Below are 16,098 nucleotides of genomic sequence, written 5' to 3'. Positions count from 1 at the left end.
ATAATGACAAAAAGTTATGCCGGCATATCCCCTCATGCTTCACTCTCTTTGTCTGTGTGAGTAGGTAATGAAAGGGAAACACTCCTCCTGTAAACAGGAACAGCCTGATCTTGTTTTTAGAGGGTTTATCAAGTATCAGAAATGATGTTCTAATAAGCTTGTACATCTGTGGTGCAGAATAAGCACCTCAAATTAGCTTGTTCGGCGAGCTAATTTTGCTTTGCTGCTGAGTGATGCTTAACCCTGAAGTGACCAGCTGGCTCAGATCTGACCACAGACGTAGAAAAGAAATGTGTGTAAGCTCATGCCATAGTTTCAAGATTGTTTTGATTTTTGCCTGTATATCATGATATAGCTTATAGGCCAACCTGCTATGACCCCAGTCAAAATCAGTAAATTCACAAAATGTGTGGTGATAAAAGGGATAGTTTGACAGTTTGGGAAATTTGCTCATTTGCTTTCTTTCTAAAAAGGTACATAAGATGATCAATACCACTCTCGTGTATCTAAGCATGTAGCTAGAGCCAGGAGGTGCCAAGCCTAGATTAGACTAAAGACTGGAAATGGGGAAGCTGTTAGCCTGGCTCTCTCAAAAATCTGTTTAGAGAGCCACTTGTCGATACCTCTAAATATAACATGTTCCCACATCTCATTTGTTTAATTGGTACAGGACCAGAACATGTACAAACATGAAGTTGAGGTTTTAGGGGTAGTTAACTATTTCTCAGCAAACAACAGCCGGCTGCAGTGACTTCAGTGAGTCTTGTAGTAACATCGTGGTTGCCAGGCAACCAGAAAGCCAAAAACATTGTGCAAGAAGTACTATTTGGAAGGATAAACTGTCAAAACGTCGGAAAATACTAATAGTGCAAAAATAGCACATAGTTAATAAGGTAAGGGAATTGCTTCCAGGTACCAGATAGTGCAGAGACAAGAGAGCGGAAAACTCCTTTCTCATCAACTCTTTTCCAACATTTTGGTCAAAATGTCAAACTATTCAGCTGAAGCATAATCATCTCCTCTGTCAGGAAATTAAAATGTCCATGGTTATGTAAAGTGGATTAGTGGTCTCTTAAGGCTCCAATTTGTTATAACCATGTCTCAGAGGTAGTGGTGGTGAATGTGTAAATGTATATTTTAGAATTGTAAAATTTTACGATACAATTTTAAAATTGTATACAAAATGTTTATTTAATTTAAAACGTAATGCATATGACTGCAATTTTAGTCTGTCACATTTTTATTGTGTTATATTTTAAAGGGGTTTTTCAGCAATTAAGTTTTGTACATCCATAAAGCTGGGGTACTCACAAGACACAGATTTTGCAAAAGAGTGTTCTTAATCCTGGTCTTTAGTCCCTAAAATTGTTTGAGCTCAAAAATAAATTAAATCAAATTACTGCTCTAAAAATACTATATGAAAGCAATTCGTCATCTGGATTTGAGTGAAACAGAATTTTAATTTTCTCTGTCAATATGATCTAATTGTAATAGATAATATATTATTGTGTAAAACTCCATATTATTTGAATATATACGTTCTCAGTACTGTTCAACTGGGGTCATATCTGGATCTAGTTGTTGTTAGTGTCACTTGAGTGTGAAGTCAGTGCTGTAAGGGCCTGATTTACTGTAAGTGCATAGTTTGAATTCGCAGACATTTGTGTGTGTCTATTTGACTAAAAGGGGTTATACATGTGTTTCTACAACTATATGTTTACGCGGTCAATATAGGGATAAAGTATAAAGTTTAAAGTTTATAACATAAATAATACGTATACAATATATATTTAATTTTTTAGTGTTTCACACACATTGCCTCACACCTCCCCACATAGTATCTGAGTGAGTCGAGTCCTCCCTTCCTTATGTTTAGTTTCAATCTTTCTTATCACTTTCAAACCATTTAATTAAGTTCAGTAAACCTCCCAAATCACATTTGCACATACAGAGCACATGGCAATACTGTTCCACTGAGACCACAAAGCAGTTTACCGGGTTTCAACCATGTCAATCACTGTAGGGAAACGGCACAGTACAGAGAGAGATCAGAAGAGGAGAGGGGTTCTGGGTTTGTGTTTCCCAAAATGTCTGTACAAACTAGTTTCACTTTAACACTCCGCAGTAAAAATGATGAACAGCATTGAAGACCGGTGGTTCTCAAGCTGCCTGGGTTGCGAGATTTTGTCTATTTGAAGCATCTTGGTTCAATCACAGAAATAATTTGGATCTGAAACCAAGGTTATAAACCACTCGTACAGTGATCAACCATAACATTAAAACCAGTTACCGATTTTAATGTACAACATACACAGTAGATGATGACGGGTGACAAATTAAAGGAAAAACCAACGTAAAGTGTCTTGGGCCACCACGAGCTGCCAGAACAGCTTCAGTTCTCCTTGGCATTGATTCTCCAAGTCTCTGCTGAAGGGATGGACACCATTCTTCCAAAAGTTATTCCCTCATTTGGTGTTTTGATGATCGTGGTGGAAAGCGCTGTCTGACACGTCGGTCCAAAATCTCCCATAGGTGGTCAACTGGGTTTAGATCTGGTGACTGCGAAGGCCACAGCATATGATTCACATCATTTTCATACTCATCAAACCATTCAGAGACCCCTCATGGCCATGGCATCATCATCCTGTTTCTCCACTCATTTTGCAGGTTTTTCCTTTCATTTGTCACCTGTCTGTATATACCGTATATATAAACCATTCAGCCACAACATTAAAACTGGTAACTGGTTTTAATGTTGTGGCTAATTGGTTTATACTCATGTACACATAATATATGTCAGCTTGTTTGTTCCAAATATATCTCTTTTGTCTTTCTTATCATTCTAAATATCAACTTTTGAAGGCTGGTTCTACTTAAGAACCATTTGTTAGATGCCATGATTGCATACATCCTCACTCTCAGTATTACATAGACTGTGTTCCTATGCATCTCATCTGACCAACATGGTGAAAATAAACAGATTTATGTTTATATTTGTATTTAAAAAAAAATTCCTGCAATATCAGCCCAAGTAAAACTTTGCAAGAACACATAACTCTTGACAAACACTTTGGGGAACCCACCTCAGATCTGGACAATACCACAACACATCTGTCACCTCACAACCTCAATCCACAACACAAACAACTGGAGGGCAAAATAATTAACAAATATGAACAATTAACAACAACAACAAAAACAAAAAAAATATTTCTAATCCTGATTACCTAATCAATAATAATAAAGGGGATGTTTGATTTTTTTTTTTCCAACTACAATCCCAAATATGAAACAAAAAAACAAGAAAACGTGGGTATGCTAATGTAAGAGCAACACATTTATGCTACCTGCGGGTGTTGACGCTGTTCCCTGTTGCACAGGAAACTGCGTTGAAGTTTTCCCGCACAAAAAAAGAAGAAGAAGAAAAGAAGAGAGGCTTTTAATTGACACAGTTCTACATTGGATTAATAAAATTGAAAATAGTGTAAATTCAGTATAGTCCAACCCAATCTTTGCACTTTGCTGAATGCGGCCCCCTTGTTTGTCAGAACCTGAGTCTGTGGGTCTTATTTTTGTGAATCAAGGCACAAAGCATGCCATCCACAGTGTGCCTACACTAAAACAGGGCCCTGAATGTGTCTTGGACAAGAGGGTACATACTGTCACTACAAATGTTTGAGAGGTAATGATACACAAGGCAACTTTTTGGGGCAATGCAAGTCATGTCTGTTTGTTCCAGATAATAAAAACATGCCTGAAAATGACTGTTGTACCTGTGCATTTCTTTCCAACATTGCTCTATACTGCAGGGTATTCAAAACCTGTGGAATAATTTTAGGGCACTTATTGGTTGTAAAATTGCTCTGTGCCTCAGGTTTTGCAGATTTCTCAGACTCAGTTTGAAAACTTTCACACTGCAACTCATGCTAATTAAAACCATATTAATGTTCTTGTCCTGGGAAACAGGTCCACAATACATTTTGGCTTTCAACTAGTCCTGTAAGAACACATTTACATACACATTTACATATGCTTGTGCATCATCTGCCCATGCCCTGCTAAAAAGGTACAGCATGTAATTACCTGCCACCTGTACTGAAGTTTCCTGCTCTTTTTTTCTGTTTCTCAACCTGCTGTCAGAAGCAGTAGAAGAAATTCAATCCGATGAGTAAACATCCTGCTACGTACATCACATCAGGAGCCAGAAAAACAGATTCATGTGGCATCTTTTCAATGAAAAAAAAAGCCTAAATTTATGAGGCACCTTATTTATAAAACAATCTGACAATGACAGGGTCAGAGAGGGAGTGAAAGAGAAAGGTTTTTTTAAAAATAGAACTAATGAAACCCGACAACAAGTCCCTGAATTCCTTACAGACTGCAGCGTTCGTGCAAACTGCTTCGAAGACCCGGAGAAACACAAAGCCCGCAAAGGAGACAGAGTACATCCTCCAGACGGCTCACACAATAATAGACGATGACTGTGTCTTCTTGTCAGAAATTTGCACAAAAACACACATGCACCCAAACACAAGCATAACAATCGTGCTCACATACACCCACATGCCATCAGAAGTACACAATTGCACAAATAACCATGAATCCACACATACAAGCACAGATAAACAGGAAATGATGGATGAGTTGAAACTGAACTACTGAATATTTTTTTATATTAACAAAGCATCAAATGACTAAGTGTAATGTGAAATTTGCAGACCAATCTACAGCTCTGTGCAGCTTTTTAGCCTCTTGTAGCTCATTGTTTTGGTTGTACAGCCCACAAATTCTGTTTTCATCAACCTTTTTTCCAGTCACAGCAGGCAGCTAGCTGGTCAAACATTTAGCAAGCTGATAACATATTTCACACATGGACTTGTGGAGACAAAAACAGAGATAAAAAGAGACTGAATATTGACACAATTGGTGGAAAGAAGCAAAACTCCAAGTGAACGCTAATGTTTCTCTGTATCTGCAGGATTAATAAATAGGCAGCTGTTTGTTAACACTTCTTTTCAGTTTGTTGTGGAGTTCCTCTTCCCCCTAGTGGTAAAAATCAGTAAATGCATGAATTAAAAAAAATCAACGATTGCAACTTTAAAGCTGCACAAATCAATATTTTTGATATTAACAATGAAAATGGATATGTGTAATGTGAGAGTGGTTGCATGTAGTGAGGAAACAGCTGCCTTACTGTTTTGGTCGAATATCTTCAACCAACCAGCTCTCATCAACCTCATTTCCAGTGAAAAAAGTCAGATAAGATGCAGTTAGAGACTAGCTGGTGAACACAGTTGACCATTTAGCAACTAAAGAGCCAGTTATTTCCCTCAGGAGTTGGTGGAGACAACAGAGCTATAATGAGTGTGAAAGTTGGGCTTGCTAAGCTGCCCACATGTGGCCAAAACAAAACAGTTATTTCTGCTTTAAGATCCACAATGGCAGGGTCTACCTCACTGCTAATTCTCCCCAGTGGCCCATTGTGGTTTCACAACACTAAAGATCCCCTGTACCCCCTTAAAAGATGCATGTTTTTTGTATTACAATCTTTTAAACCATGCAGATGTACTTTTTGTGTGTATTTGGGCAAGTTACATGCAAAAAAACATATGTATTGCCAAAACGTATTCGCTTCTCCAACTACACCCTTGACAGAAGCAAACATTCAATGGTACTCTCTCTCTCTCTCTGTCTCTCTCACACACACTCACACACACACACGTACACACACACACACGTTCACACACACACACACACACACACACACACACACACACACACACACACACACACACACACACACACACACACACACACACACACACAGACGCGCACACACACACACACACACACACACACACACACACACACACACACACACACACACACACACACACACACACACACACACACACACACACACACACACACACACTCACAAAGTGCAGCTGTAACTACTGGCTAATCAGTGTTGGATGGTGGGCCACAGTCCCCTACCAGCAGAGGTGTTTAGTAACAAAATGATCTCTGTATTCTCGCCAATCTTTTTTGGTTAGTGCCAGATAGAACTGTGTGTGTGTATTAGAGAGTGAGTGAGGGAGTGAGGGAGTGAGTGAGTGAGCGAACGAGCATGTTAATGAGCATGCATTTAGGCTTGCAGGTTTGTGCTTGGCTTTGCATACAAGCAGCGGTTTGTGTGTGTTTGCATGTACATATGTGATGAGTGCATGGCTTGTACCTAACATATTCAATTAGATGCACGCAGAAATAACCATATGTCAACTGGCACTCATCTGAGCTCCTACAGCTTCAGTGCTCTCTCACAGCAATAGATATCTGACACTGTTAACAAGGTCTGCCAGGGTGCAGACCCAAAAGCCTATATGAGGTAGGGCAAGACAGTGAAAGGGACCGTGTTTGTGTGTATGTATGAAACAATGCTTACTTTGGAAGCCAGAGATAGCTCTCTCTTCCTTATCCGTATCTGTAACTTCAGTTACAGTCTCTTTCTCTCTCCCCTCTCTGTATATATGAATATATATGAGTCTTTTTAAATTGAGTTTCCTGTATTAGGAGACATGGTGATTCAATTCCATTAGCATCCTACAACATTTATTCAGTTACTGAAAATAGGTTAGGGAATTAAGCTGGTAGATCAATCTCAGACTAATGCAAATTTCAGTAAAAGTTACACTTAGTGCATCATCTGGTTTAGCGGTAATGGAAAAATGACTTTAATATAATAAATAGATTCTATATTTTTGAAGTTTTACAATGTATCATCTCAGTAAAAAGTTGTAATTTAGGCTGGAGCCCAAATTTCTTTGCTGAACCACCTTCTGAGCCACCAAACCATTTAAGCCCTGATGCACTCTTGTGTTACAGTACAATAGTTCTGAATGGAAAAGCTGATGACTGGCCCTTCACTTGGATGCTCGATAATACTAAAAATATGGCAGGAACAGGCCTCAGCAGAACTTCTGCAGGGACAGCAAAGATACCAAGAGAGGCTACATGTCACATGGTAACACTGCACATGGTTACTCCTTTGTTTCCTCTCGGACCTTTTCTGCTGTACACAGGTCACTGACTCTGACACAGATCATTCTGCACAGCAGCTCCCTCAATAATCCGCTGTCCTTAACTCCTGTACAAAAAGCCTCAAAGCAGCCCAAGCAAACTAAATCTCCACCAACAGTCCGTCTATTGAGTATCAAATGCTCACCCACTGTAGGATTGAAAGGTGGCTCTGAAAAGTTTGTAGCAGTTGTAGTCAGCTTGGATTCACAGCCATTGGTTTTTGTTCATTGTTGGAGGATGTGTGAGCACTGAGATTAGGATTTATGAGGCTAAGATAGCTGTTGATGGTCAGTAAGTACCTCCAACAGAGGGTTGCCTGCTTGTTAAACCAAAACAACAAAACTTGTTTTTGGCTTTACACATGTCAAATACAAATGATGTTACATGTGAGTGTGGAGGCTGTTGAGTTGTTTAAAGGCTCCTTTGACAGAGGTGGGCTAAGTAACTAAAGTGAACTACCAAGTAATGTCGCTAATTCCTTTTGCAGTTGAGTAATTAGTAAAGTAGTATAATATCTTTTTCAATGAGTACTATGTCATTTATAATGGATTAGATTTTTCTCTTGCCTAACACTGATAGCTGAATACTTTTTTGTCATCTCAAAATTTGGCCAGAAGTAACATATTTAGCAATTTAATGATTGTTTGGAACCAACTAAACAGTGGAGAAGTAGATTTTCTTTCAGAATATCCTGCAGTTTCTGTAAACATTTGTTTGGAACAAGATACAAACTTTTCAGTCTCCTATTTAGCCTACAGGTATCTCCCAGATTTTCTGTGTTCAAATATACAATTTTACCATCTATGTTTGTGCAGATATGTGCCTACAGTTCGTGGGTTTTCAGAGTTTTCAAAGTCCCTTATCTCTTCTCCAACTTACAGTCCCCAGGAAGCTTTGGGGATGGAAACAGGAAGTATAATGTTGCCATGGAATCAGTGTTTTACTCTATAGGCTATGAGCCCCATTTATTAAGTCTATATTTGTTTACATTTCTGCAAAATGGCTGAATTTACGAATTCTTTATGAGCATTGTTTGCCAATTTTGCTGTTAGCAGTTCCTGTCTGCAGTGTACCCATGGGTGTACAGACAACTACCACTGGATTACTTTGACAATGAAGAAAACTAAAAAATGTGATAATTCTCAAGTAAGGTCTGATTTTATAAGAAGCATATTTTTCAGAAAGTGCAAGTCACATAAAAGTATTTGTATCATGTCTGCGGGATAAGATTTGACTGACTTATGATTCCAAGAACGAGTATGAATTTTCTTGCTAACTGCTGCAGTCAGGTGCTAGGTGTTGTAAATTACCGTACGTGCCTCCAAGAGCTGTATGTACTATATGTATGCTGCTGCTCCAACTGCTAACTGTGTTAGTGGGCAGCAGACCAAACTACAACAGCTAACTTCCTGATCTTTTTAGGAAACCGGCATACACCTGTCCATTTCACCCGACGAATTATCTTTGCCTCAAGTTTCTCCCTCTGTGCCCTAATTCAACTCTCCCATAGTCCCTACGAAGGTACACTTCACAGCTTGAAAACCTCTGGGTTAGACCAAAACAGGCTATTTCACAGAACGTTCATTACTCTGCCTAGATTTACATTCCTAGGAAATCACTGAATCAATGTAACCATAATCATAAAAATGAAACTGTGATCTGTACATACTAAATGATTTTGTCCAATTCTATTAATTCTTCCATTGCTCCAAAACGTTGCACAGGTATCATCACCTTAAGAGGCTCTTCCTCTTTTATCCATCATCTGGCCAATGTCAAGTTGAGGTAAATAATACAATGTACAGCTATCAATCATAAAACTCAGGGGGAATATAATATGTCAGAAAGCTGATGTTCGGATGATTATTTATCTGTCTGGATGCTTCAGTGCAGCAGGTATGACTAACTCTGCATTCACTCCTTCACCCTGCATTCACTGCAGTGTGAAGAACCATTTGAGCTTGGTGAATGATTGCTGTGGTGCTAATGTTGTAGCAGAGGCAGATACAGCAGATGAGTAGCAAAGCAAGATGCCGGTTTGACCACAGTCAACTTTTCATCAACTACAAATAAAGGAAACACAGTGACTGTGGTCAACATCAGCGTTTCACTAGTCTTTAACAATGGATGGACTTCTTCTGACTTCTGACTAGCAGTTCCTTGAGCTGCTTGCGGTGTTATCGCATGTTAAGGGCCACTCTTGTTGATACCGTGGTAGCAGTTGCTAGCAGTGCTGACTTTCACACATATACAACACTGCAACCAAAGAAGAACCAAAACGGACATTCACATTCCCAGAACATCACTGTCTAAAACTCACCAAAGTGTTGTTTCTAAGGTCATAGAAAAGTGTCTGAGCTTACCATTGCAACAGCAGGGGAAAGCGACACTGCTGCAAAGAGGAGATACAGATATGGCCCTATGTTCCTTAAATATCCAGAAAAGTACCCTGCTTTTATTCTGAAAAATGCTCAACAGTTCAAAGGCGTGTTGTTTCTTCAGACACGGTGTGTGTGTGTTTGTCTTTTTTTTTTTTTTTTGCTCATTGCTTGTCTTCCTCTGATTTCCCCAGAGTCTGTCCTTGCCAGTTACAGCAGTCAGCTTGAATGTCCTTAATCTTGTATTCGTCCATCTCTGTCTCTGCAGCTCCCATTTGAAAAAGCTTGTTGAGTGTGAAAAAGAGTTTCTTACATCCCAGGGGACAAGAGGAATCCATAAGTTGGACATAAAGATAGAAACGTATCTAAGTGTGGTCTGTGGATCCAATTCACGTGTTTTGTCTGTGTTTATGCACATACATGAATAAAATATGAATGCGGTTTGCATTTATTCCTGCGTGTGCGTTCATGTGTCTGCATGTGTCACACTGTTTCACTCTGGAAGCAGAGGGCTTCCACAGCATTACTGGGTCCCTGGGCAACACCACCAATGACAAAGAGCATGCTGGTTGTCTGCAGGAGGGCAGAAGAGCAGCGTGCAGTCGGCATGGGCGCCACATACTCCCAACGCCGCTTCACTGGATTGTAGCTCTCCACTGTGCCCAACGGCGACGGCTCGTTACCTGCAAAAAGGAAAGTAAAATGTGAGGATGACACCAGGTATGTTTCAAATGTAGCATTAACCAGGTCTTTAATTCGTTTTACCAACTGGAAACATACAAATTCAAATGTTAATATACTTATGGTTCTTTCTTTTTCTGCAGTGCAATATGAATATAATAATACAATACCTAATATTTTATCGGACAAACACACACCAAAGCACAAACAAAAACAAACACACACACACACACACACACACACACACACACACACACACACACACACACACACACACACACACACACACACACACACACACACTGTGAGCCCACCCAAGCTCATTTTTACCAACATAACTAACTAAACCCGTCCAATTGAGTGGAAAATCGTTCAATCTGGCAACATCTCTTGGATGTAAAATTTTCCGCCCCAGATCCAGTTTTTTTGGCTTGCATTGTCAACCAATCAGGAGCCACCAGGAGAAGCCAAACATATGACACACATTCCAATGTCAGGCAGAGAAAATTACGCCCTTCAGCACATTTGAAGTTTGTAGGCAGCGCTTTTTCATTAGTCATCTCACTTCTCTGTATTTATATATGATTTATGTTAAAGTAACAACTGAAATTTATATATATACACACAACACAACAATAACAAAAACGATTTTTCATTCAAATATGTATTTCACAATTGTAATTGCAGGAGGGACGGCACCCCAGGGTCCTTAATGCACCACACACCCCTGATATATAGTGTGTACTCATCACGTCTCCCATTAGTGACTTTTTCCCCAATAGGAAAATGTGACCATAAACTGGTACACTTATCACCTCCAGGACAGGTGTGACACACACATAGCTGGAGCTTTGAGAGTAGAGTCAACTTATCAGCTCAGGCACACATGCACAGTGGACTAATATACATAAATATACAAATACATGCAAAGACTCTAAACCCAAGATAACACCTCCTACAGCAATGTGACGAAGAAGCCTAATGACTCAACTCCCCCTGCTGTCATAAACACGCTAAAACGGACTTTTCTGTTTACATTTATAGGGAAGGTTGTCATAGCACAGTATGTGGTAAAATGGATAAGGAAATTATACAGTCAGTTGTGGCTCAGCACATCAGTACCAAGTATTAAAACAATCCATAGGTAACAAAACCAGATTTACAAATATATGCATTTTAAAATTTGATTTCCCAGTAACTTGAATCGGAAAGTGGTAAGGACATACTGTATAATGACAGCGTAACTGTTTTGCATATGTCCTCTCAAAATATGATAAAACTGATTTTGGAAATATTTGTGGAAATAAGCTTGAAGCCGCTGTCCCTTAGATGTCAGTTAGCAGAGACACGCTGCCTTCTACTACGGTGCACTACTAAGTGGACAACATCATAGCCCTGTAGATGTACATCTGTTACAAGATGTTTTTTCCACCTTTTTCAGCAAGCTTATAGCACTCATAGTGTACCATCAGGGATTTAAGAATTCTGTCTCTTTTCACTTAGAATTTGGAAGGACCCATTGTACTGTTTTAGCTGATTTAGCATTGCACTACTATAGCATTATTGGACTCACGATGGACAGTTAAAAAAAAAAGTATAAAAATCAATACAACTGAACCAGCTATAGTCTTTTTTATTCTACATCTTCTTCCTGGTCAAAACCTGGTGTCTGTATGACCCACAATGCAACTCAACTGCCAACATTTCCTTTGGAGATTTGAGCCTGTCATTCTTGTAGCTAGCCTCGACGTCTTAGCTAGCCTTAAGCAGAGATGAGAAGTGGGCTACGCAGGTCTGGTTAGCTTACTTCTTTCTTACTCCACACCCCCAGATTTTTTTACTTTTCAAACTTGTAGTCTTCAACCTTAATCGACACTGATTTAAGTCACATCACTTGAGGACATTTATCAGATTTCTTAAAACACAAAAGGTATTATGCAACTTCTTTCATAAATGTTGTAATACCTGTAAACACTTGGATGTGTTAAATCGATAGGTACATTGAGTGCAAAACAAATAGCAAAGGACATACAGCATATAATCATTGCTTAGCAAAACTGAATTTTAATTTCTTGTAGTCTTTAACGGTGAATAAAAATTATGCGTAACATGCAAGGGGTTGCTTGTAGTACCAAACAAACAGAGAATTATCAACCAGCCCTGCGGTTCCTCCTAGGTCTACAGAGCATTTTAGTTTCTTTCAGCACGTTGTTTTGGTTTAACAGTCCGCAAGTTTATTGTTTGATCACTCTCACTGCTCTAATCAGTGTTGTTTCCAGGCACTAATAAACCCACTCTGTGCTACCTGCCCAGCACCAATCAGCAGACAGACAAAGTTAACGATTAGCTGATGAACATAGTGGAGGATTTAGCAGCTAAAGAGCCAGATATTTCCCTTAGGAGTTGTTGGAGCCCAAAAATAGAGCTAAAAGAAAGGGAATATCGGACTTTGTCATGTGGCCGGAAACATGACTCCAAATGGATGCTAATGTTGCTCCATGTCTGCTGGTTGAGTAAATAGGCAACTGTTTGCCTAATTTTATAAGATGATAATATGTCAATGTTGTGTTTTACAGCATGATGCGCTGCACCCAAGTGGCCAAAAAAAATCACCTAGTGCAGTTTTAAATGTGAAGTATTATAGAAAATGTCTCTATTTGCTATAATACCAGAAATAAATTAATGAAAAAACTGATAAAGTATTCGGCCATGTTTAAAATAGTTGAAATGTACAAGTTGTATCCCAAATTTATAGCACCAACCTACAAAATCTATGTTCCCCTTCCCTCTATCCTTTCCATAGTCATCCATCATTATTACTGCTAACTTCCACATTTAACAGAGCAAAAGTGTCTGCAAAATAAATAAATAAATCAATACTGTTTTGTTTTTTTTTTACTTAAAAACCTGGATGTTTAGTAAAGCTTAATGTAAAAGCTGCCAATTAACTCTGGCTGTAGTTTGAATTGTTATTCTTTCACATAATTTAGAAATGCAAAATAGAGAGACAAAGATTAATTTACATGCAAATGCAGGATATTCATTTCATGCACACTACTAGGTTTAGTATGCTCTGCAGGAAAGGCTGACACCAACAGGATTGCAACAAAATTACAATATGTCAAAACAACAAAGCCAGAGAGCTTATTTAAGAATGTAGCTTTAATTTTATCTACACCATGTTAAGTCTCACTGAGGATCCTTCTTGTTCCAGCTCTGCTGTGATCTTCCTTTTTCTCCCTCTGTTTCCATTTCCATCCTCCCTCAGCCCCTCTATTTCACCTAAGGTGCAATGCTCACTGTCATTATACATCAGCCAGCACGTTGTTGCCGTTTCCATGGAGACCCACATCACAGCAAGGCCCCAAATAATATGGACTTGTGAGTGTATGGTGTGTGTATGTGTTAGGCTATTATCATCATTTTTTTGGAAAAATAAAGTGACAATGCCGTGTCGGCCATTTCAAAGCAATCTGGGCCTGCTCAGGCCTCACTTCCTTTTTTATTTTTTTATGAATACATTACGTATACACACCCATGACTGCACGCATGCACGCACACACACACAGACACACACACACACACACACACACACACACAGTGCACGGACACACACTCCTTGCCACTTTTGGTGCTCAAAGGCTTCCTGTCATTGCTTTGAGTCTTAGTTTTGCTCCCTCACTTCTTTTGACCTCCATCCCTCCTCATTACTACCATTCATCTTCTCTTTTTTGGTCTGTCTTCATTAAGTGAATTTTTCCTGCCTCAACTTTCTTATTCTTCTTTTTTCTATTTTCTTATCAAATTCTTTCTTAGAAACAATTTCTCTTCTACTTTATGGCTCTTAACCCTGCTAATCTGCTCTCCTCCTCATGCTCTGTGCACCTCAGCTCTCCTTTCTCTCGCCCTCTCAACTAACCCTCCTCTTTTCAACTTTCCCGCTCTGATTTTGGCTTCACTTTATCCTCTTTGATGCCCCTCACCTCAAATTGTCTTGTGTCACCTCTCTTCTGGAGAGAGCTTTCCTCTTTTTCCTTTTCTCACCTTCTCGTTGTTTGCCTTCACGCACACACACAATACATAAGGTACAGTGGCATGAAAAAGTTTGGGCAACCCTGGTCAAAATGTTAACTGTGAATAGTTAAGTCAGTAGAAGATTAACTGATGTTCAAAAGGCATAAAGTTAAAGATTACAGATTCTTTTCAAGATTTTATGTAAGTTTCTTTGTATTGTATTTGTATTTGTTTTTTACAAGAGTAGAGTGAAAAATTTGGGCATCCAAAGAGAGATTTGAGCTCTCAGATAACTTTTACCAAAGTCTCAGAGCTTAGTTAGCTTGTAAGGACTACTGCTTTTTCACAGTCATTTTTAGGAAAGTCCAGGTGATACAAATTTCAAAGCTTAATAAATACCGCGACTCCTCAAACCTTGTCCCAACAATCAGCAGCCAAGGGCTCCTCTCAGCAGCTGCCTAGCTCCCTGAAAATTAAAATAATTGATGCCCACAAATGAGAAGGATATAAGAAGATAGCAAAGTGTTTTCAGGTAGCCGTTTCCCTAGTTCGTAATATAATAAAGAAATGACAGTTAACAGGAACGGTGGAGGTCTAGTTGAGGTCTGGAGGACCATTAAAACTTTCAGAGAGAACTGCTCGTAGTCAAAAACCCAAGTTTGACTGCAAAAGACCTTCAGGGAGATTTAGCAGACTCTGGTGTGGTGGTGCACCATTCTACTGTGCAGCGGTTCCTGCACAGATATGACCTTCATGGAAGAGACATCAGAAGAAAACCTTTCCTGCATCATCACCACAAAATTCAGCATCAGAAGTTTGCAAAGAAACATCTAAACAAGCCTGATGCATTTTGGAAACAAGTCCTGTGGACTGATGAAATTAAAATAGAACTTGCTGGCCATAGTGGGCAAAGGTATGTTTGGTGAGAAAGGCTGCAGAATTACATGAAAAGAACACCTCTCCAACCGTTTCACACGGGGGTGGATCCATCATCCTTTGGACTTGTGTTACAGCCAGTGGTTCAGGGAACATTTCACTGGTAGAGGGAAAAATGGATTCTATTCAATACCAGAAAATTCTCAGAGCAAACATCACATTGTCTGTAAAACAGCTGAAGATGAAAAGAGGAGGCTTCTAGCTGAAGGCTGATGGTTTTGCCACGGCCCTTACAGTCCCCCGACCAAAACATCATTGAAAATCTGTGGATAGACCTCAAAAGAGCAGTGCAGGCAAGACGGCCCAAGAATCTCACAGAACTAGAAGCCTTTTGCAAGGAAAAAAGGGGTGAAAAGTCCCCCAAACAAGAATTGAAAGACTCTTAACTGCTACAAAAAAGCATTTACAAGCTGTGATACCTGCCAAAGGGGTCGTCACTAAGTACTGAACATGCTGGGTGCCCTTTGCTTTGGGCCCTTTTTCCTTTTTTTGTTATTTTTGAAACTGTAAAAGATGGAAATAAAAAAGTAATTCTTCTTAAATTATTAAAGAAATGTCTCATCTTTAACTTTATGCCTTTTGAAGATCAGTTCATCTTCTACTCACCTAACTTTTCACAGTTAACAGAAATTTTGACCAGGGGTGCACAGACTTTTGCATGCCACTATACATACAGTATAAGGATCAAACCTTTTTATTTTACAACCCACTCAAAAGCTACATACACCTATATAGACAGATTTGTATTATTTTTTAATACATTGGACAATACGTAGACTATGATTAGAGCTGCTGCATTCGGTAACCCTCAAAATCACACAAGAACACAAATTTGTGGTTGTTGCTACACCACAAACAGACACAGACGTCCATCACAATTTTTTCTTGATAATTTATGTTAAAGCTTACATGGAAATGCCAAAGAACTTAAGGAAACAAGCTAAATTCACGTGTCATGTTGGATGGAGAACGGGAAGGCAACGGGAACTAACCTGTGCAGACAGAACTA

General features: G+C 39.2%; 1 protein-coding gene across 1 annotated transcript in view; it reads right to left on the bottom strand.

Moving 5' to 3' along the window:
* Positions 1–9,941: 9,941 nt before the first annotated feature.
* LOC120804192 (kelch domain-containing protein 8B-like) overlaps positions 9,942–16,098 on the bottom strand; it is a 132,025-nt gene continuing 125,868 nt past the window's right edge. The window contains exon 5 of the mRNA XM_040153467.1: positions 9,942–10,141. Within this exon, the coding sequence (XP_040009401.1) occupies positions 9,942–10,141 (200 nt within the window). The remainder of the gene's footprint in view (positions 10,142–16,098) is intronic.

Source organism: Xiphias gladius, chromosome 18 (genome assembly GCF_016859285.1).
Source record: "Xiphias gladius isolate SHS-SW01 ecotype Sanya breed wild chromosome 18, ASM1685928v1, whole genome shotgun sequence".
Lineage (NCBI taxonomy): Eukaryota > Metazoa > Chordata > Actinopteri > Istiophoriformes > Xiphiidae > Xiphias > Xiphias gladius.
The sequence above is the reverse complement of the archived record's forward strand: the minus strand, read 5'-3'. Positions and strand labels throughout refer to the sequence as shown.